Source organism: Pundamilia nyererei, unplaced genomic scaffold (genome assembly GCF_000239375.1).
Source record: "Pundamilia nyererei isolate P.nyererei 1_Seehausen unplaced genomic scaffold, PunNye1.0 scaffold00039, whole genome shotgun sequence".
Lineage (NCBI taxonomy): Eukaryota > Metazoa > Chordata > Actinopteri > Cichliformes > Cichlidae > Pundamilia > Pundamilia nyererei.
In genome coordinates this window covers 2546112-2569247 of record NW_005187440.1, presented here as the reverse complement: position 1 = coordinate 2569247, position 23136 = coordinate 2546112, and the positions used below count along the sequence as shown (strand labels likewise).

General features: G+C 41.0%; 2 protein-coding genes across 2 annotated transcripts in view; one reads left to right on the top strand and one right to left on the bottom strand.

Moving 5' to 3' along the window:
- Positions 1-148: 148 nt before the first annotated feature.
- LOC102197101 (uncharacterized) lies at positions 149-9863 on the top strand. Its single transcript, XM_005730766.1, has 11 exons — positions 149-676; positions 2768-2873; positions 3486-3632; positions 3889-3975; positions 5018-5105; positions 5197-5333; positions 5423-5569; positions 7441-7527; positions 7968-8043; positions 8155-8231; positions 9434-9863. The coding sequence occupies exons 1-11, from the start codon at positions 582-584 to the stop codon at positions 9563-9565; spliced, it is 1179 nt and encodes a 392-aa protein (XP_005730823.1). The 5' UTR covers positions 149-581; the 3' UTR covers positions 9566-9863.
- A 105-nt stretch (positions 9864-9968) lies between these two features.
- Positions 9969-23136, bottom strand: part of arhgef19 (Rho guanine nucleotide exchange factor (GEF) 19) — an 18547-nt gene continuing 5379 nt past the window's right edge. Inside the window, exons 2-16 of the mRNA XM_005730765.1 lie at positions 16734-17442; positions 16143-16637; positions 15401-15533; positions 15233-15318; positions 14868-15124; positions 14614-14774; positions 14352-14504; positions 13971-14100; positions 13744-13818; positions 13566-13655; positions 13311-13474; positions 12237-12395; positions 12071-12150; positions 11877-11981; positions 9969-11742 (exon numbers count right to left, since the gene is read on the bottom strand). Coding sequence (XP_005730822.1) covers positions 11588-11742; positions 11877-11981; positions 12071-12150; positions 12237-12395; positions 13311-13474; positions 13566-13655; positions 13744-13818; positions 13971-14100; positions 14352-14504; positions 14614-14774; positions 14868-15124; positions 15233-15318; positions 15401-15533; positions 16143-16637; positions 16734-17421 — 2931 coding nt within the window. The 5' untranslated portion in view covers positions 17422-17442 and the 3' untranslated portion in view covers positions 9969-11587. The remainder of the gene's footprint in view (positions 11743-11876; positions 11982-12070; positions 12151-12236; positions 12396-13310; positions 13475-13565; positions 13656-13743; positions 13819-13970; positions 14101-14351; positions 14505-14613; positions 14775-14867; positions 15125-15232; positions 15319-15400; positions 15534-16142; positions 16638-16733; positions 17443-23136) is intronic.

The following is a 23136-nucleotide window of genomic DNA, read 5'->3' as shown; positions in this document are numbered from 1 at the left end:
AACTAGACAGGCATGGCCCCATTTTTCCCAATAAGATAACTGCTTCCACACGTTTCACAACAAGGAGGGAGCTTGTCTTATCAACTTCAGGAGGTATGATAGTTTTTGACCTTCATCTGGTCGGCTCGTCTTTTTGTGACAAAACAGTTTTTATTTATCATGCTGATACATCAGCAGGTTCCCAGCGTAAGTTCAGAGTGTAAAATAGGAAGCTGCTCAGTCATCTGCCGACGGCCAACTGACAGGAAGGAAGGAACAACTACTACGCTGCGATTCAACAAAAACCTGCCACTTTTGTCTTCAATTCCTCTTCAAAAGCTTTTTGTTTTCGGGGCTCTGTGGAAATACACACTGAATGCTGGCAAAAAGGGGGAACTAGAGCTTAGCAGCACACCGCCTCCTCATCCCCTGCTCCTGTGCACAATATCCTCTTCTAAACCCACCCCCCCATTTTTTTTTGCTATCTCTTTGGTTTTAATGAGGCACGCACAAACTGTTTGGATGATTGTCTAGACAGATGGTGCTCAGTGTGTGGAACAGAAGCTGAGACGAGGTAAAGAGGGACAGACTCCTTCTCCGTCATGGGATGCTGCAGTGTGACCCAGAGGCATACTGGAGTGGACGAGGTGGGCCCTGATGAGATTGAGCTCCTGGAACTCTCTGGAGACAATTTAGGGTAAGACACAAATGCAAGATTAGTGTTTGAAGCTAGGAGCTGTTCAAAAAATAAAACAAACAATTTTATTTCACTGTATTTTGATCCTGCAACAAAAAGTTAACTATATAAATATATATATAAATATATAAATAACAGTTAACAGAACGGCAACGTGTGAATTTCACTCAGTATTTTTTTGAGTGTATCTCTAAAGTCACTTTAAATGTGGTTTTCTGTGTTTTGGAGGAAGCGGTGGCAGGCTGTAAAGTGAAAAGAGAGCTGCTTCTCTTTCAACACATGCGGTTTTCTGTGGCATTTCATTCTTGACATTTTTAAGGTGATAATGTAAAACGCAAGCATAATCCCTTTCAGCACTGCAGCATATTCAGTGTTATCATGTACAGGATATACCACACACACTACATGCTTGGCTTTACAGTAACAGGATGTGTTGTCACACAGAGCACTTTAAACTTTAAAACTGGATTTAAATCCAACAAGAAAAAGAAAACAAAAACTGCAGAACAACCAATGACACGCGTTCGATTTCTGCCCATCAGCACCTCATGGAGACACAAGACAGGAGAGCTAATTGGCTCCTATTTACTCAACATGAACTTGGGTGCTCAGTGATGCTGCACTGATGTGATTAGCAGATTACTATAAGACAATGGTTGAAGCATGGAGGGGTTTAATACAGAGTAAGGGCGGGACAAATCCCCTCTCATTCAAAGGCTGGGGGATTAGCAGAAGCTAATCACTGCAGGAGCTTCTGCTCCTTATGTGTAGCTCTTTAATTATAACTGCTTATCAGGCAAGCCACTTATGTTTGTATTTCATAACACACACAAAAGTGTGTGTTTCAAAGATGTCTTAGAATGTGCGCTTGCTAGCTACTGACTGGCTCAGTATACTGATGCTGACCTTGTTTATATACAAGAAAATAATGCAATTTCAGGAGAACCGGCTTAACTAGTGCCGTCACTAGTATGATAATAACAAAAACAGCTATAACGTTTAATCACCAGATGAGTTAGATCAGTAAATATCTAACAGTAATAACAACTTCAAGTCAGTTTATTATTAAACTTGACTTTATGTCCCCAGCCATGATTGTTTTTGTGTTGTTTCAGAGTTCCAGGTTTATTTACATTGCTTCTTGAATGCACTCAGTAATTATATTACACAATCATAATATAAAATGTGAAGTTGAACTGTGTGTGAAGTCATTGTTGTGTTCACGAAACCTGTTTAAACTTTGTGTTATGGCATGTCATCCTGCCGGAAACAGCCTTTAGAAGGTGTCTATACTGTGGCCATGCCAGGCCAGCATTATGTGGTTATATGTTATATATGGTTATACCACCTGCCTCAGTCATTTGATATCTTTCTCAGAAAATGAGTTTTGATTGATTGACGGTTTTCAAGCATGTGGTCATATATACAAAATAGAACTAAATAGGGCATATACATGAAGAAAAATAAAGTCCTCTAGTGCTCCAAAATGAGCAGGAGGAACCAACACTTATGAACTCCAACCCTATCACACATTTATAGCTCAGTCATATAGTTAGCTAGTTCCTGGGTAGGTTTAATACATTATATAACAACATTATGTAAAACATACAAAAATATCTATACTGAAAACACCTCTTGTAGCTTAATGCTCCCCCTCAATCAATCTATCAAACATATATTTATACATTGATTTAAATTTCTGGCAATGTGGACAATGCTTGTGCTTAGCCATTTTACAATGTTCTTACATTTTACAATGACCTATTATTATTTTCCTACAAATACAAGTAGTCAGCCTGCTCTAAGAGAGAGGATAACCCTCTTATGGCCATAACAGGCACAAATTGTTCAATTGTTTCATGGCCCAGTATTAGATAAATTAGAATTATTTTAAAATGTGAATGGTCCAAAGTCAAAATTTAACTTACTTCTCAAACAATAATATGAAATCATATCTACTTCCTTTCAGCTCTGCATGACTATACTCAAAAATCGACCATTTTGGCATGTATGCTAATTGTCAGTACAGTTATGACTAATGCATTAAAGTGTTTGTACCTTCACTGAGCAAGAGTGCGTGTTTGTTTTCAGTGTGTGGAGCCTGGGAGAAACCAGACTTCAGCTGTCTGTGAGGAACAGCAGAGACGAGCAGCCCCAGCCACCACGCAGACCTTCAATACCACACCTGGAACAAGAGGTTGCTATGTGTGTGTGCTGTGTACTTGACAAATAAACATCTTGACACTTTGATCGTGCACTTTTCAAGGTCAGAGCATGCTGTGTGGTTGAGTCTGAATTAACACTTGTAGTGCTGAGCCGGGGTGAGACGAGACCTCGTGCGCTGTAGGAATTTCCAATGCAACGGTGACATATTCTGCATTCCCCTTTGGTGTGATTCAAACTTTACAGGAAATATACAAGAGAGGAAACATTGCTAGACACAGCTTTGTTCTCAGACTTGATTCAACTCTTACACTTTACCTCTGTATTTGTTCCCTAAAGACAGACACAAAGTTTGCCTAAAGACAGTGATTCAAGCCTTGCAATGGTGAAATAAATTCAGGTTTGCTGTGTAATGCATGACTCTGTGGAACATGTGCCCATGTGTTAATACTGACTATAAATAAATAGAGTGATACGAGACAGTGGGAAGGGGGAAATGGCCACCCACTAGAAAAATTTTTTTTTTTTAAATTCTCTGTATTTAAGAGAAAATCTTGCATCTTTTAACACTGCTGTCAAAGACAGACAAAAATAAGACACATGAAATGAGCCACAGACATGGGGTGATATATTTTTGTGTCTCTAGGTGGTGCTGTGGGGAAAGAGCAGAGATGAGCTCCACCAAAGGATATACTCCCAACAGCCAATCAGGGGCTGGGAGGGCCAAGCTGCCCACATGTATGGAGAGATCATCCACTCCTCACTGGTGTCTCTCTACATCAGCTACACACAGGTAATATGGTAACACACAAAAGGAGTGAGAAATTTAATGTGTGAGACAGTCCTTGGATTTAGACTAAACTAAAATGAGCAACAAAATAAAATGAAAAAAATTGCTGCAATAAGAAAAATCACATTTAAATTAGTTTAATTAGTTATAAATTAGTTAAATATCATAAACAAGTCACTTAGCACCCACACATGTGTTTATGTGGCCCTTTTAAAAAAGCAGTGAAAATGATTAAATCCTGTGAATTGTGCCTCTGCAGGAAACCCAAGAACACTTCCTGGTTTTGTTCTCTTTCCACCTACTCATCCTTTCTCTGGACCACTCTCGGCAAGACTTTGTTTATGAGGTATTCTTTATACTTTTTAAGACGTGTGGTTAGAAATGCTATGTTAGCAGACGATCACTGGAAAACTGAAGTAAACATATTCTTTCACAGAAGTGAAAACCTTTATTGGATTAGTGTAGTGTAACATAAAACTAAAAGTGGGTGTTAATAATAAAGCTGCGGGGTGTTGGAAATTAAATCACGGGCTGTCATTTGTGCCCTGCAGAAAACAGCTACAACAGAGCATTTTTAACTCATTCTATGAGGACCCCAAGCCAAACTGGTCAACATAAACAACAAACCTTTTAAACATGATATCAGCTTAAAAGTGTGATCATACACTACATGCATGTGTATTTAAATTCTAGTGGGGGTTGTTCCTTATGAGGGGGTCGTTGACCCAGTACTAGCCTTTTACGTCATCACATGAACCAAGGTTTGGAAAAAGGCATGGGACATTACCACTGCTGAAGCCACTGTGAAACCTTACCCCTCCCAGGCTACTGAGGTCACCTAATGGAAGGCTCTTTAGATCCTTGTGTTGTACATGCACATGCCTTTTTTCACACATTGGCTTTATTAATAATGAAAAATTAATTCATTAACTTATTAAATTGTCTCTTGTGATCAGAAAACTGTATACTGTAACTTTAGACCCTAGTCATAATACCCTGCATCAAGCTGCATTCAAACAGGTTAGAATTTTACTTCCAAGTTGCAAAAGGTGAAAATAGAATGATTTAAGTTTTTATTTCCAGCTATGGGTCAAACCCCAAATCTACTGTCAAACGTCTATAATGCAGCTATTCAGATCCACTGTGCCTGCCACCTTCCCAAACACCTTTCACTTTTTTTTGATGAAAATCTCCAAACTTTGTAGGGTGAATTATGTTTTGAAAGTGTAGAAACACAATAAATCTGCAGGAACTTTTAGGGATCAATGTCCTAAATTCTTAAATGTTGGGTTTTTGTTGTCAGGCAATTTCTGCACTGCAATCTTAATACAGGAATCTAATCGTCGGTGTTATTCATTTCTTTAAGTTTGTCTTCGTTTATCTTGCAGGGCATTCTTCCCCTTTCTGGACTTTCCTTCCAAGTTGTCTCTCTGGACTTGGACGCATCACATTCGCCACACATGTTTGAAATCAGCAGTGAGTCAGTGGAAATTACAGAGTTCCACTAAGACGTGCAATGCAGTGTGAAAAACTAAGCATGATTTATGCTGTTCCCTTTTCTATCCAGGTCCAGTGATGGACTCCAAGGTGTTCACGTGTGCCAGTGCGGCAGACCTACAGAAATGGATGCAGCATGCAGAAGACAGGAGATACAAGGCCATGATCCAACCCATGAGTCCCTCCCACTGCGCTCTCTCCTATCTAGTACTGACTAACTGTTGCACTGCATCTGGTTACCAAAGTATTGTAGTTACATGTCAGTAAAATACACTGTGCACATATTTCTCTTCTAGTTACCGTGTGATGAGAACTGGAAAAGAGAAGAACTGAAAAAATACTTACTACAAGCTCCAATATGGCAATGGGAGGGCTCACCCATACAGCACATGGGTCAGCCGAGCTACGTATCTATTGTCCACATCATCAACACACAGAGACAGGTAGTAAATACTCTTCAACGTCCTCTGAAAGTTTTCTGTAACATATTTTTAAAACATTTTTTGTGTGTTGACATATTAAACTAAAGATGATCAACTGTTTGGCGGGCACAAAAATCACCAAAATTAGACAGTAGGCAATTTCCATTTAGATCATTAAATAGAAACTTGACTTCTTTTTTAAATCCTAATAAAAATGAGCTTGTTTTATTAGAATTATAAAATAGTCTTTGGGGAAATGATGAAGCCATCATAGGGAACCAAAAAAATTGCTTGCAAATTAATAATAAGACTGCTCTGAGTTCTCATTCACGGTAAAAAAGGATTGGGTAACTATGACATTAACATTGTGCAACTAACTTATGACAAACCACAACTGGAAAGTCTTGTTAAAATCATGTTCATTGCATTCATATATTGTATGAATGCAATGAACATGATGTATACATGCTGTCTTTCAGCATGGAAAGACATTTTCTTCTGACTTCTTAAAGGCCTCAGAAAAGTGTAAAGACCCTATTTTCAGTACTCTTTCCTTCTACATTTACCACATGATGCAAGTTGAACCATAATTGACAAGAGCACATATTTCCCCTCAGCTCCTAAGAAAAAGGATGTGCAACCTTGTTCTCTATCACCATGTAGCAGTTTTCACTCTTTTCACCTATGAGTTCTCATAAATATACATTGATACGTGTGTAATTCGATCTTCCAACAACTTAATGCAATCTCATAAACTTAGAATTAATCCAATTAAAAATACAGTCCTCCCACCATCTTGAATACAGTTGTTGAGATAGACATCGCTATTCCGCATAAATGCGTTTTATATATGACTAGAGACCAGCCACCTGCGTAGGACATGTTAAAACTCATAGGCATACGAATGCAGACTCACCATATGACAGATCATAGCTGTGTTTTATCATAAAGAATGTGACCGGCGTCTGGATAAAACGTCATTCTCTACATCATCAAATCAAGCATCATCTCTTGAACCAAAATATGGGTGTTTTAACACACAAAAACTTAAATATGCTTATTTATTCATGATATTTTCTCAATTATTTATTTCCAGCACATTAGACATGTGACACTTCCCTCCAGACAGCTGCCAACAGGCCGGCTAAACAACAACAACAACAACAGCTGGTTATAAGCTAACATTATGTCAGCTAATGTTAGGGTGGAGTGTTCTAAAAACAAACAAAAAGAAAAAAAACAGTTTTCTTCAGATAAACAGGTTGATATACATTCTCATTCATATCATATGAGAGTTTATTCACAAGTGTCCGAGTTAGATCTACTTCAAAAAAGTATCTCGAAAGCCAGCTAACAGCTGCTAACTGTGGCTAACAGAAGCTAAACAGTAGGTAGCAGAGACTAACATCAGCTAACAGCAACTAACATAGATTAATCCCAGATAACAGAGACTAACAGCCACTAACAGTGGCTATCAGCAGCATAAACAGCGGGTAACAGAGACAGAGATAACAGAGGCTAACCCCAGATCACAGAGGCTTACAGCAGCAAAAACAGCTGTACTTACTGACAGAGAAGTTCAGGGTATCTTCAACAAGTCACTTCTCTGTCCCTGTCATGGGCAGAAGTGAGATTCAGATTAGTGTTGTTCTTTGTTCAGATTATCTAAAATGAACATGGGCAAGAATTTCCATAAAGCCGCTCAATGCACAAAAAGTCTTTTCAGTCATCTCCAGGTTAGGTGACGTTGCCCTTTTAACGACAAAAGCGGATAAAAATCCTAGAAAAAATTAATGTGATCATCCTTTAAATTTGAAATATAACACGGTATAACAGGAAATGTGAGTATGCTCACATACAGTAACCAAGGCATGCTGGCTTTGTTCTTTTAGGGTCTCCAAGAAAGACTGATGGTTCTCTTCCCTCAAGACATCGTGCTTCTATCTGTTGACAACAAGCGCCTGACTATAAGATATGAGGTACTGCAAAATTACTCTGTGGGAAAAATCCATAATAACACCTTTTCTGCTGCTGTGACAGCAAAACTTCCCAGTGTCCCAGTAATTATGACATGTTCCTTGTTATTTTGGTAGGTAACATGGTAGTTGAAACTTTCTGCCTTCATCATTCAGTATCTTTGTAGTAGAAAATTATTTCCAAAATGATGAACTAACTATTCTTTTTTCATTTTCGCTCGTATTTATATATACACTGTTAGAGAAGTGGAAGCTCAGGCTTCAGACTGCTCTACATGTTTAGTTTCTGGCTGAGCTTTTAGACTTTCGACTGTGTATGATGTGAGAGGAGATGTTGTTTATATGGTTATCTGTCTTTAAGGACAGAAGCCCAGCTCACCTGTTGTTAAAACCTTTAAAGCAGCATCTAGAAAACAACTTGTCTTTTCTGTCATCTCTAACAGGGCAGATTGCCCCGACAAAGTGTCAAAGCAGTTGAGAGGTCAGCCTTGCCTGGACGGCTGGAGTTTGAACTGATAGGTACACTCTACACACGTGGTATCTTTGTATTTTTAGTTAAATGCAGCGTTGGAAGGGCAAAAATAAATATGTGATTCATTTCATATAATCACTGTTTTTGTTTGGATTTAGGTGAACTGGTGGAGCCGCTGCAGGTCTCTTGTACCTGCATGGAGGATTATCAGAACTGGATTTTTCAGTTACAACAGGTTAGACATGATTGTATGATTATACATGTTTAATGAACCATTAAAGAATAATGTATGGCTGTAACAGTGAAAGAGGCTAAACAGGTCAGGAGAGATGAGGGAGTCACAGGGAAGGTGATCGTTTGCAGCCAGTTTGTGTAGGTTGAATTTTAAACATTATTATGTGCTTTTTATTTAAATGAGTGAAAAATAAAGACATTTTAAAAATACTTTTCTGTAAATTAATTTAAAAAACAGCCATGTAGCACTTTATCAGCCAGCAATACTCATTCACCGGACACTTCATTGGGTACACCTTGCTAGTTCTTCATGGCATAAATTCAACAGAGTGATGGAAACATTTGTCTGAGATTTTGTTCCATGTTAACATTATAGCATCACACATTTGAAATGTAGCCTCGTTTTTCTTTTCTTAGTCGACACGAGTGGCACCTGTTGCGGTCTTCTGCTGCTGCTTTCAGAGATGGTCTTCTGCATACATCGGTTGTAACTAGTGGTTATTTCCATGCTTGAAGCAGTCTGGCCGGTCTGCCCTGGCCTTTGGCATCAAAGACATTTTCTCCTTCTAGGATCATTCTCTATAATCCCTCGAGATGGTTATAATGGAAAATCCAGTTTAAATCACCTTTATTCCCCATTCTGATGTTTAGTTTGCAAGTCATCTTGAACATGTCCACATGCCTAAAGGTGATTTGCTGATTAGATATGTGTGTTAACAAGCAGTTGAACATGTATATCTAATGAAGTGACCAACAAAGAGTTTTTTTGGCCTAAATGGTTTGCCAAGAGCAGGAGCACATAAACATTCAAGAAAATTGTGGCATTAAACGCTATGTTTCCTTAGCAGTTGTAAAGTAGCTGCATAATAAAATACTTTCTAGAAGAAAACTTTCTATGAACTGACCGATCACATTTCTGCATAGTTTAGGCTTATGTGTGGTAGTCACTTGTTTTAGTTTGGTATGAAAATCAACTTGTATGAACTTGTTTGAGATTAAAAGCACATTCATGCAGCTATATTCAGCAACTCTGAAAGCAGAAGATATAAAAAATGTTTATTTGGACACTCCTTAAGCACAGGCTTTTTAAAGTCCGTTGTTTTTCTAGATTCAAGAAAAACTGCTTGTCATGCAGAACATGACGTGTGGTGCTTTAACCGTGCGGCATATTTGCGTAAACAAGATTTTCTTTTTAATTTGCAGCCAGACAGAAGCAACCATGTTACTGTGAGTCAACCGCCACCTCCGATAATGCCAAAGCTGCAGAGGAACAGGAAGGAGTCCCAGGAACCAATGCTAGCAGCCGACCCATATCACATCAATGGACGCGGCTGATTCCTCAGACGGGAGGAAGAGCCTCAAATGTCACTGTAATCATAAATTTGAAACATGTAGATCATTTGTACATATGTCTGGTATGTGCCACAACATGGAGGCAGAGCAGTGAAGACTTCTCGTTCTAATCTTTGATATATTTGGTTGATTTTGTCACTGTGAACAGACAGAACACAGCACTTAAAGCCGGTATTCATGTTAGAGCGTAAACTAGTCCTTGACCCAGTTTAAGAGCAGATCAGAGCTGAAGAAATGTTAGATGTAGAAACTGTAGAGTCTCAAAAATAGCTTATTAAACTTAGGGCTGAATAAACTGTAAATACCTGTATGTAGCTTTGTTTTACCTTTTCAAAATAAACTATTTAAAAAATTTTTAATTCCAAACAACATATTGTAAGGATCTGTTTATTTCAGAGGCAAAACATTTACAGTAATGTGCAGAAATCCAGAAAACATCCAGTGTCTGACAGCGCTTGTAATTACTGTGGCGTTGGGAATTAAACTGACTCCAAATGTCATATTTATACAATAGTATTTGTCAAATCTTAGTTCATATAAATTACAGTCATAACGTTTTGCTCTTTATACACAAACCCATTTTATCGGAAAACACATTTACATCAGAATCTCCTTAGAGAGGAACCAGCTAGAGGAGTAACTATAAATACACATACTGCAACTGCAACAGTTTAAATTAAAACTAAGAAGTGAGATACAGAAATAAGCTGTGTTACAAACATTTCATGTGCCGCTGGATGAATTTACACTGGAATCTTAATTAAAGTGGTTCATTAACAACAGCTTTCAGCTCAGTCACACTGTGCTATTGGTCACTTGTGAATTTTTACACAAAATAATTTGAAGGATGGAGACCTATACGCAAGTTAGTGCTTAGTGTATGCAAGCAGTATTTTTTCAGTATTTCTAGTATAATGGTATAATCAATTATATTGCTAATTTGGGTCAAAAAGGTTTTTAAAATGATTACATGTAACGCTAAACGTCCACATTTACCACATGGATGGTTAATGTAAATGCCCGACAAGGTGAAACTGGTAGGTTTTTCAGTTCCTGGTTTTATAGGTCAACAGCTGCTCGCTGCGGCTTTGACTTCATGCAGATGTTACTAAAACAGGAGTAGATGTTTCAATGTTATGTTGTTGTACACCAGTCATGGTGTGACTGACAAATTAGAGATTTCACCAGTGGATTCTGAACAAAAGTGGAAGTCTATGGCACAGAGGAATGCACACAATATATCAGGGTTTGGCTACATATGTGGATACAGTGTAACCGGTATTAAACCCAACGACTTGTTTCATTTCTAAAATACCGTCCTGAAAGCATTTCATCACAGCACGGGTACTGCAGATCATGTCCAGATAAAAAGGTATCATCCTCTAATAAAGAGGTAAGCATGTTTTACCAAATTCTTATCACTTTAGGGTGTAGATGGAAATAATGCGCTGTTGCACTGGTAAAAAATCGTATATCACTGCCTGTGGTGTGTCCTGAGGCATCTCAGAAGCAGCACCCGCATCAAGCACATTTCTGATTATTAGAAGAGTGAACCTGCAGCACCCCACAGAGGCCAGGAGACAGCCCAAAGTAAGATTGTGCCCCACATGAGCCATGACAGAAAAACAGTGACAGACTTGCTTAGTGATGCTTACATTTACTACCTCTGGTGATGAACGTGCACATATTTAAACCACATTCTTCATTCTTTCCAGCCTGTAAAAATGGTACCGAATCATGCATAAAGTAATCCCCCTGTGTAGTTTACAGTCTTACGTGTGGAAAATCTAAATTACAAATGGAAAATGAGCATTAGAAGCTTTGCACTCTCTTTCTGGAGCTAGTGTGCTAATGTCAACCACGGGGATAACAATCAAAACACGTTGGCTTGTTTTAGCACCTGCATACTTTACGGAGGTCCCACGTCCATCTAAAAAAGAAAACAATCATCCACAAGCTTCATAATGCAACTTTAACACATGAAAAGTTGCAAGTTAAAAAGAGTTAGTGCTCTCCCTTCAGTTTCTGTGTGACACATTTGATGCGGATATTTTCTCTGAGGTTGCGGAGGCGCGCGCTGCGACTTGTGATTTCCTCCACGTAGCATTTGGGGAACCAGCCCCGCTCCCCGTCTGACAGCCTGATGCCTTCCACCCAGCCTGTTGAAACACAGCAGCCCTTAGACATCAAATAAACAGCTGCGTGTTTAATGCATCCATGTTCTGTTCATTTAGGTTCAGGCTGGAGTGGTAAAAAAACAAAAACAAAAAACCAGACTCTGCCCGATTCTTACCATCACTTGTAATTGTCTTGGCGTGAAGAATGTCAGCTTTTTCCAGTGTTAACTCATCGTGCTCTTGAGCCTGGTAGCTTTTGATGCACTGAACTTGTGATATATCTAATAGGAAAAGGCACGAAGCGAGAACATGAATGAGGAGGTGAATAGTGTTGCCTTAAATCTTTCTGCACTGATAGATCTCCACTGACCATCATTTTCATTGGCTTGCTCGATGTCTACGAGCGGGTCAGATGGAAACATGGCGGTGATCCATCTCTGCTTCCCGCTCCTTGGCAAACACAAAGCCGACAGGAGCGGTTAAACAACTTAACTTGTCCAGCTGTGACTGAAGCTTTTGACAGACATGACACTCACTCGGTGTGTGATTTGAGCAGAATCTGATGTTTGAGCTGCTGGCCTTCACACAGCTGTAGGTGGAAGATGAAGCCTGAGATGCCCTGCAGCTTCTGACTGAGATCCTTCACTTTCAACTCTCCGATTTTAGCGTGTACAAACACCATAAACTTCCATGTACTGCAAAGGACAATGGGTCATTTTAGTATAATGATCAATAGCAAGCAGTATATACAAATTCATAGATAAAACTACATCTCAGTAAGTTGTTGAACCACTAGCACCACCTACCCATTCTACTTGGTTTTGGTACTCTACAGAAGGAATGAAGCAGCAATCTTTTCCTATTTGGTGCAGGTGTAGCCTGTACTATTGGAAAAACTCCACCACTCCTCAATAAAGAGCATTCAGTACAACTTTGAAATGATTTGCAGGGATCCTTCCTTGTAAAGGGACAATCGAACCAATATTATGGCAGCAAAATGCTGCCTACAGCATAATAGAGTCACCTGATCACCTCACTGTGGGGTTAAAGGTCTGGGAAAAACACCAAATTGTCAAACTGAAACAACACCTTTAAACTAGGTGGATACCACCTTTAAGATCATCTTCTCATGCATATCTGAGCCGCTTCTGGCACTTTTACCACTTTTTAATGTTTTAATGTCCTATTATGACCCTCTGCATTTGTTCCATTTTGACACGGGACCTTAAACTTCGATGTGAAAGTGGGACGACTTTCATGCTGAGGGTGATCAGTCTTGATGAGATCAAGAGACCAAACAGCAGCTTTCGGTCAAAGAGTCCCCAGATCTCAATAATCAAAGCGGCGGGAGCACATCCTGGACTCCCCCCACCCCAACATTTATGGGGCTCTGCAACGTGAATTCATGGCCCAGGGTTAGACTGTCAACACACACTTCTACTGTCTTAGACCGGTGGAAATGACCCAAACTGGGGTCCTCGCCAGTGTGCCGCTTGCAGTTTACTGAAAATGGATGAATTTTTCTGGCCACACCTTTGGCACTTTTCATGTTATGCATCATTAGAGCAATATTTCAGCTTTTCTTTGTGTGCACACTGAATGTAACTCACTCCTTCCTCCTGGACAGCAGCAGGCAGTCATTGAACAGGTGGAGGTACACTGGCTTGGTGGGTAACTTGAGCTTTGATCCGGAGATGCTCATTGTCTGAGTGTCTACTTCCAGGAGTTCTCCGTGCTTTACCAGCCAACGTGACTGGGAAATAAGAGGAAAGATCTACAAAGAAAGGAAGCAGGCTCCGCTTTAATGAACAAAAAAAAAATACAAAAATGTGATAATAAGAGGAACCTTCAAACGCTTCCCTCACCTTGCCCTCAAAGTGGATTTTCTTGTTGAGATGGATGAGTTCCTCCATCCTTTTCATCGACTGCACACTGGAGTTACATTCTTTGATGATCTAAGAAGACAAATACCAACATGGTGATTACTGTCATGTCTCACTACTGGTACTCATCCAACTGGCTATTACAGATGATAATCACCACCTTTTTTAGCTCATTGAAAGCTTTGGTGGCGGTGTCCTCATCTCGGGAACCTGGTGTTGTCCTTTTTAAGATATTCTGAAAAGTAAAGATGGTTTTGAAGATGTTCCAAGGAGTAAACAATACTTTTGTGTGTTGATGTCGCACGGGAAAAAGAAGAGTTATCCTGTATGCAGTTCCGTATGATTGGGTTTCAACTGGAATTCTGCAGTGAATGTTTAAGCGTGTACCTCCACTAGCATTTTAAGCCGCGTGATCCTCTGAAACGGGAGGATTAGGAAAGAGGTCAGAGGAAGTCTTTGGCAGATGGGGTCCTCCTCCAAGCGAGCCAGGATGCCGGGGAAACGAGGGTTTTCGTGCCTGAGAGGACAGGGCGAGAAATGTTTTAATGACTTTCAGAGAAAGTGAATCAAAATTCCAGCATCCAATTCAGCTTGAGAAAACATGCTCTTAGTCGAGATGAATCATCTGCAAGTTAAGTCATGCAGGCGTGAAAATACACCAGAGCACTCTCAGACAGCCACACAACAATCACACTTTATGCACTGCGGTCAAGCACATGTGCAGATGTGTGCTCACGTCTCCCGGGGCTGATGTGTTTCTACACTCACAGCAAACGCTGGTATGTCTGCTCCTGGTAAGCCTGGTTGGTGACATAGGGTAAATAAACCCTTCGCAGAGATGGGCAGTGGTCCAGGACGATGTCGCACACATCGAAACGGAGAATGTCTTCTTCCAGCCTGTGTTCCAGATCCTGAAGAAATCTACAGGCAACAAGCGAGGAGAGACTCAGAGAAGGAGATGTGATACTGGAGATGTCAGCACACGCCGACCTCAGGGTAACAGAAGGACGTCAGCTGCGTGTTACTTCACCTCTCACTGACATCTTTGACTTCGGGCAGCTTGGAGAAGAGCCACTGCTTTTCCTGAGCCCCGAGGCAGTCTGCGAGCTCCGGTGATAGCATGAAGTGGTCCACTGCGATTGTCAGGCTGCGAATGTACGACGCCTCGGACGTCACCAGCTCAAACTTTGCCTGAGTTTAGATAAAAGCAGCAATTCAGCTTTATAAAGAGCAGTAAGAGTGAAACAGAGATGAAATGAGACGGATACGTAATATTTTACTCACCTCCTGTAATTTCCTTTCTTCGTTGCTGAAGTTGTCGAGCTGCCCGCTGCTTCGAACATCAGGTATATCCTGCCACAGTGCAAAAGCAGAGCCTCGCGATGAGCGAAAGGAGCTGGATGGGGACAGATTTGATGGAGACGGGATCCCATCAGAGCCCTCCTCCCTGAGCCCCTCCTCCTCTGTGCCCGGCTCCTTCCCTTGCTGCCTCTGGATCTCTCTATTGATGGCGACGTCGCTGTATTCCTGGTACAGAATCGCTGCAAAAAGAGCAAGTTTGTTCCAGCAAAGCACAGGTAGGACTTTGTACAGATTGGAATATCTTACAGTTTTAGAAAAAACAAACACAGTAAGTGAAGCGAACTTACAGCTGGGTAAAAACCGTGACAGTCGATTTGAACTAGGAACAGATGGATGTGTGTTCAGGTCCTCCTCTATGGATTTCTTACGCATTCTGTGAAACGATGGGAAATGAAGCTCTATGTTTGATTTATTCTTTACAGATTTTAAGTAGCACTATTTTTGCTACTATTTACCCGAGCTTGGCGCTCCAGCGTTGCAAAGGCATCCCATTGTCACCGCTGGGAAAGGAAGGTGCCGGTCCCACGGGACTCTGGGGAGCGCTGTCACTGGAGCCTCCTGAGCTCCGCTGCTTTGAGTTTGACTTACCTTAGGAGAATGAAATGCAGATGGTGGATGTGAGATTTATGGAGAATAAAGTAATCTTGTGATTTATGACATGACCTTCTGAGACCTACTCTGATAGACCGCATGCAATAAAGGAGACAAAGAACTGTTGTACTTTCTTTTTCATGACTTTTTACACTAAGGATTAACCTGAGGCTTCTTTTCTGAGAACATAGGAAAAGCTATTTATCACTGTCAGTTTGTACACACTACAGTCAGCCTGTGCTTGGTGCTTGGCAGCAATAGCAAAGTTATTAGAGATGATGATTTTATGATTGTTGCCTGAGTGGTTAGGCTTTGTTCCACTAACATTCACCTCTAGAGTTTAAAGCACAGCAGAACTTTTAATGTGGCTGAATCCTGCAGTCTTTACAGCTTGTGGACACTCTTGCCTCTGCTCAGTAAATGCTAAATTTCTAATAGGGATTTAAGATTGAAACTTTTGGAAGAAGTAAATGGATAAACTGCCCCAAACAGCATGCTGTGGTAGTCATCTTATTAAGTCATCTTTAATTTGTCTCACTGATCTGTTATAATCCATTGGGCTGCTTTGGAAAACTCTTGATTGATCCATCACTGTTGTCTACTCACAGTCGGTGTTGGGGTTGAGGTTGCTGGAGCTCTGTCTGTCCCTGGAGGCTACCCGAGCAGAGAGCGACTTCCCCAGCTTCAAGGTGAAGGAGTTCTTCCTTTGCGATAGCTGAAGCCTCGATATTATCTCTGAAGCTGAGAAGCGCCGCCGTTCCTGGTCGCCTTGGCGGGTGCGTGACAAAGAGCTCCCTCCACCCGCAGCGATCGATGTGTCCATGCTGCCACTCACCTCTCCTACACATGGCATCGAGTCCTCTATTATCTGCAACGGTTCTTCGGGTAGATTAAAAATATCATCGTGACTGGTGTTTGAGAGATCCGTAGCACCGTCTGTGGATGAGGGACTTGAAATGGTCTCTAGTGAAGATATTCCGCTGAGGTCTTCCTCTAAGAAAGATGCAAAAGGTCCAGGAAAGATGTAGTCTGCTTCCAGGACTGGGCTGCTGAGCGATTCATCACTCGGACTGTCTGGGGAATAAACCTGCATCTTTCTCCCTGCGCATGAGAAAATTACTTTATTAGATGAGAAGAAAGAATGTTAAGGAGCTTTAGAGCCTAATTTGCCAAATCAAACAAAAGGTTTACACTCACGGATGGATTTCTCTTTCAGGGAACCCTGTGATGTTCTCCTCTGAGGCTGGCAGGAGTCTGGGCCCTGAATGCCAGGACATTCTGGTGACGACGGTAGCTGAGATTCCAAGGAGTCTCTGTTTGTGTACAGAGAGGACAGAGGGAACGATAGAGGGAGGCTAAGAGCAGCGTGGAGAGGACGACATACTGTCGTGACCGTTCGTGGCTTTTCAGTTTCCTCCTGCGAACGAGTCCTGCTGCCATTTTGGCATTCAAGCTCGCCGTCACCTGCGGCGAGTGTGGGAGAGTTCGAATTCAGATTTGTTCCACGCTCGCTGTCTGTCCTGCGGCCTCTGCTGCATGTGTCATTCTGTTCGTTTAGCGTCTGTCTGCAACCATTCAGATGCTGCGAGTGTGTTGTGCACTGTGCGTGTGGTATAATGGCCGGCCTTGAGGAGCCAAAACCATTTAATTTGTGAGTCGCTGTTGGCTGTAGCTCAAAAAAAGCCAGCGTTTCCTGCTGGCACACAGCAACGTGCTTGTGGTGACACATGTGGATGAGACGTCTGTCCTCGGTGGATTCACTCAGACTCTGGGACTCTGATGAGCCGCCCGGGATCCACATGCTGGGGGCTTCTCCTGGGCAACGAATGGCATGAAGGTGAGGCTGGAAGTCAGGCAAAGGTGAGAACCCATACCCGGGGAGCATCGCTGAACGGGCACATGAGAGCTAAAAAAGAAGAGAGGGAAGATCACAAATTCTTATTTTCTAATTCAAATGCAAATGAGCTGCAGACTGGAACTTTGTTAATAGCTTTGGTAAACAGTGGCTCATAAGGGACTGGATAAAAAAAGGATTTAGAAAATCTACATTCAGGATTTAGAACTGCCTAAAAAATAGCATTTAATTCTGCAGTAACATCTGAAAAACATGGAGCAAACATAATTCCTCCAACCACCTTGCTGGACAGAATGACTACAGCAGCATACCACTTATCTTGCAATCGAACATGGTCGGACGCGGCTCAGTGTTTGCAGCCTGGCTTAGTGTCGCCAGAGGATTCCTAACAATCGATCGAGTGTTTCGGTGTTTTCAGTTCTAATAAGCAGCAGTTCAAATTCTGGAAGTTTGTGAAACCATTTAGATCATTTATGGATGCCGACTGTGTGGAGGTGGCACAAGAACGACCTTCTAAAACCCTTTCTTCACATTTTACAACTCGTGCAGCAGGATAAAGGCACATATACAGCTCCATGAAAAAGGACCCTGAAACTGACATGTGCAGACATGCGCGCACACACACGCACACACGCACGCACACACGCACACACACACGCACGCACGCACGCACACACACACACACGCACGCACGCACGCACATTTAAGTCTGATGCAGTGTCTTCCTGCTCTAATTAAAGGACTTTTCTCCACACAGCATTCACCCCCTGTACTTAACATCTCCACACACACGTGCACACACTGCAGCTCCAGACAGAATACCACAACAGAAGAACAGACGGAGGACGAGATCGTCAGCACTCTCACCTTTCACCTGAGCTCTACACTCATCTGTCAGTCTGGTTGTTGTTCTGACTTCCTGTCAGCTGCTGTCTTCAGCAGGCACCTTTAGTGATTGACTATTTACAGTGAGTGTCTGCTGAAACACAGCAGCGGGTCATAAAGTTAGCTCTCCTGACAGGCTCTTTATACACACACACACACACACACACACACCAGTGGAGCTCTGTCTCTGCTTACACTGCTTCCTGGGCAAGTAATCCTCAACTTTTGGCCTAAACACCTAGGGAAAAGAATAAGCTAGACACGAACGTACAGCACACACACACACACACACAGCCTCAAACCCACAGAGAACTATAGAGGTAGGAAATAGTTTTTATATTCAAGTCACATCCTCGCAGGAACCTAGGCATGTGGTTCTGGCATAATCACACTGCTGTCGATGGCATCACACCAGATTCTTCTGTTTTCTTGGCAATAATAACAAAAAGTTAATGTCTTTGTCAGTTTTTTTACTGACAAATGCTCTTGTGGCTGAAGCACTTGGTTAAACTGTACGTAGCAAACAGATTTGCAAGCACTAATGCCGTTTTCCACACATGCGCGCTCACATTTGTGCCACATTTGTTTTCAGTCACTTCTTTTTTTTGTTCATTTTTAATAAAGATAACTATTGAATGCTCATGAAAAATATATATCTTGCAGCATAACTTGTTAGCACTGCAGGATAAAATATGTTAGCCTGCATGTTTAATTTTAAATCTATCCAGCTTCAGTTTATTATTTTAAACTCCTGTAAACTCACAGAGCGCAAAAATAGTGTACTGTATGACAATACAGGGCTGTATGTTAATTTTTAACTTTTCTATCAGTATTTTTCCACAACAGCCTACACACACACACACACACACACACACACACACACACACACACACACACACACACACACACACACACACACAGTGCAGGCTCTCTGTAGCCAGAAATTATACCCTTTAATTTGGGGATTTTTTTTTGTAATTTAGAGCTTAATCATCATTCTCACACTGCAAATGTTTACGAGAAGCTTACATTTTACATTAATGTATCCCATTAACCTGAGTACCTGTAATTGGCATGCGCCTAGTGTCCCTTAAGTGGATAAAAGCATACACTCGTGCTTTCACTGAGAGTATGTTTGTAATGTTGCGTGTTTGCCTGGAGAATCACGGACTGGAAATCACAGTTTACCTTCCTTTTTGTTGAGCGCAGATGTGTATGCTGTGAATATGAGGCCGTTGAAAAGCCACACCTGTTCTTGTGGCAAAGGTAGGCAGACCAGTCAATCCTATCTCTCTGTTTCTTTCTTACACACACACACACATACACACACACACACACACACACGGTAGGCAGGCTCAAATGGTTACCTGTTCCCCACTGCAGACAAAGGCAGCCTTTATCTGTGTACCTGGGCCAGGCCGCCCTGAGCACAGGACACCTGAGAGGGTGTGGGAACTGCTTATACTGATCCACTCATATAGTGCAGCCACTGAGCCATATAAACACATCTCGACCACTGCTGCATAATGACACCAGCTTACTGGTATCTGCATGTGATTACTGGCTGGTTATACTCTAATCCTGCTGTAGTGTATGTCAAGTATTAGCTAAACCCTCTCTACCGCTGTCGTTTATAGTGCATTGTCTAGCAAATAAGGGAAATAATCTATCCTAATGAATGAATGTTCACATAAGCCTTTAACAGCACGTTAAATGTAACATAAATCTGCGCAGCGCATTAGTTTCATCTTTTCATTTGACCAAGAGAAAGATTTAAAGAGCTGAGAATAAATCCCACTGCTGTGTTTTATCAAAACATGAAAGCATCCGATTACATGTGCTGCGCATTCCTCTCCCTGATACAATTATATCTATGCACTATTAAAATTTCAATTCCAAAGACGTGTAATTTCCCTTGTCACAGCAGGGTGTTATTTTGTGACTGTTGTGGACTTTGCTGCCAGTGTTTCCCCCCCTGTAATTTCACTAGGCTGCTCTAAGACAGCGTGTCTGCATACAGAAGTTAATGAGTGGCGCTGTGGCGTGCATTTAATGCCAGCAGCCAAACGGGGAGCACTTTTAATTGTGATACGTCTCAAAATAATCCTTTAATGGGGATAAGCGCAGGAATATGAGCATAAATCTATTGCTGATTCATCACGTCAACAGAGCCAAAACGCTGTGTAATCGCATAATTAAAGTTTGTCTGATGTTTGCTGCTGGGAGTTTAAAACAAATGGATTCATTGCTGGAGCTGTTTGTGGTTTTTGACAGTGAAGATGTACATGTCTACACTGTTTATTTTACTAATGCTAGGGTGTATAAAGGTAGCACTGCTTTAAATGGGCACGTAAGCAAATCTATCACAAACTTGTTGGTGACGAATCAAGATATTATTCAAACATCAACATGAACCCGTCCCACGCAGCACTTACTACTGCTGTTATCTTGCTGTGATTGACCTTTGATCTATTAAAACACGGCAACCAATGTACATTCCCAGTTCCCACTCGGATTCAAAAGTTACCTTCTGCCATGGTGCAGCTCCACGGGATTTTTCTAACTGGCTCGCTGACAACAATAAACAGCCAAAGTAATCCAGCTATCAACACAGGCACTGTAATTTATTTTAAGTCTTTTCCACATTTGCGTCTGTAAATACTCACTAGAGAGCTGAACGCACATTAATCGCAGCCTGAAAGAAGTAACGCTGATCTGAGCCCACGAAGACTGAGCTTGTGGTCTCCAAAAGTACAAAAACTAAAGGATTTTTATTTTCAGGGATCATAAAACTAAGAAACAGTATAAGAGTAGATCTAGCCTCTTCAAAAAAAAAAAAAGTTTTCACTGATGCCATTTCCCTGGCCGGAAACAGACAATGTCGTCTAACATCACAAACTAGGAAAAATAAAGCGTGTTGATGATTAGTCAAGATAAAATAGATAACACTTAAAAATGTACATTATTTTAGCTCTTTGGAAATGTGTTATCTCAATATGTCAGATAAAGGCGCACCCCCCACCCCCCAACAAAAATCTCTACGTTGAGTAAGACTAAAACTAGGTTTAGTAAAAAACTTTCAGTTGCTGAAATAAAAAAAAAAATCTAGTCATTTTAAAAATAACAAAAAATAGAAACTAGCTGAAATGATGATCTGCACTCACCAAACAAACTGAAACAAAGTAAAAATACCGAGCGTTTCATCACCAGCGCAGTGAGGATCTGGTGCATTTGTGTTTGTGGGACTGGTGTCTACACGACTTTGGGTCTGCTGCTTTCACAGACTCTCATGTTTCTATCAAATGTTCTGAACAGCTTTGAATCTTCCCCCCATAAATGCGCCCCATTTTATAATAACTAAAAAAGACCAAAACTAACCATAAAAACAATAAATAGAGATAAAGATACTTTGTCATTTAGTGACTCCCCGTCAACCAACGTCAAGGGATAAAAGCGGCTTTTTAAAAAAACGACACAGACATAGTAGCAATAAAAAAAAGTTTATATGGTTATTTACAAGAATGCAAAGATTACAATAGTGTGCATTTGCTTATATAGTAAATGTTAAACAATAAATGATTAAAGCCACTGTGGAATCCAGCTTAAACTAAACTGAGCTTAAAACAAAAACACTGCCGGGCTGAATGGATAAACTAAGATAAACTAATCCTGATCATCAGGATCCAGTATAAACACTTTACTTTCCTAACCTTCAGGCCAAAGCACACTTTGCTTTGCTATGATGCTGCAACCCACACAACGCTCCATAACAGGCGCCAGTGATAAAATACAATAATTTAAGGTTTTAAGGTTCCTTCCTTGCAGCGTTACGATGCCTTATGGCAGAAATATGAATAACCAGGCACAATGAAAAGATAACACACACACAGTCACACTTTTTTCCATGACTGCCCGTCCTCAGTGTGTTTGGTCAGACAGACGTGGAGTGTCCTGGCAGTGTGGTGCGACCATCTCACGTGTATGTGTGAGATCGCAGTTCAGCTCGGTCACATCGGACCACTAATTGCCAAGCAGCAGGCTAAAGAGCACAGCACTGTCTGCCGAGACAAGACGTGACATCATTCAGCGTCAGGGAAAAGCACCTTCCTCAACTCTCTGTTTTCTTCGAAATATTTCCATTGAGCGCTGGGACAGATGTGAAGCAGCTTTCAAAATGGAAAGCATAAAGCGTCTGATGCAGTATTCTGTTGTTGCAACAGCATATTTCACAGCGTGTTCAGTTCTGATGAGATCCTACAAGCTGCTGTAGAGCAAAAACGATGTCTAACTAGGACTAATTTGATGCAAATTATGATGCGTTGGCATACACAAAGTTAAAGGCAGCTGGGAACTTGTCGAGAAAATTTAGATCTAACAGAATATTACAGAGGTAGGCATGTTTAGCAAATGAGTAAATATCTTTGAAACCTCTGAAATGATGACCACAGCCTTTGGAGTTGTTATTAATGTTGCAATTGAACCTTGTGCTTCAGTGCAGCTACCATAGTTTTAAAAACAGCGTTTTATGGATGATTATGACGGCTTAAATCATTAGAAAGTGTTTTGCTATTTATTTATCTGATTACATACAGTTGATAATGCATCTATAGTGCAGTTGCACTTTCCCGGCTGATTCTTAAAATGTGCATTTAATTAAGGTGAAATTAATTCAACCGCACTGATGGAAATTTGCCTCAGTTCAGGTTTATTTTGTGCACTGCTTCAAATGTGCAACACTGACACGTGTGTGGCAAATCAGGTGGTATTCATGGTGTTTCATTTTAATCTTTCAAAATTAAGCTGTGCTGAATTCTAGTGAAAGAAGTAGTCCAGGTTGACGCGCTAATCTGCATTTCTTTT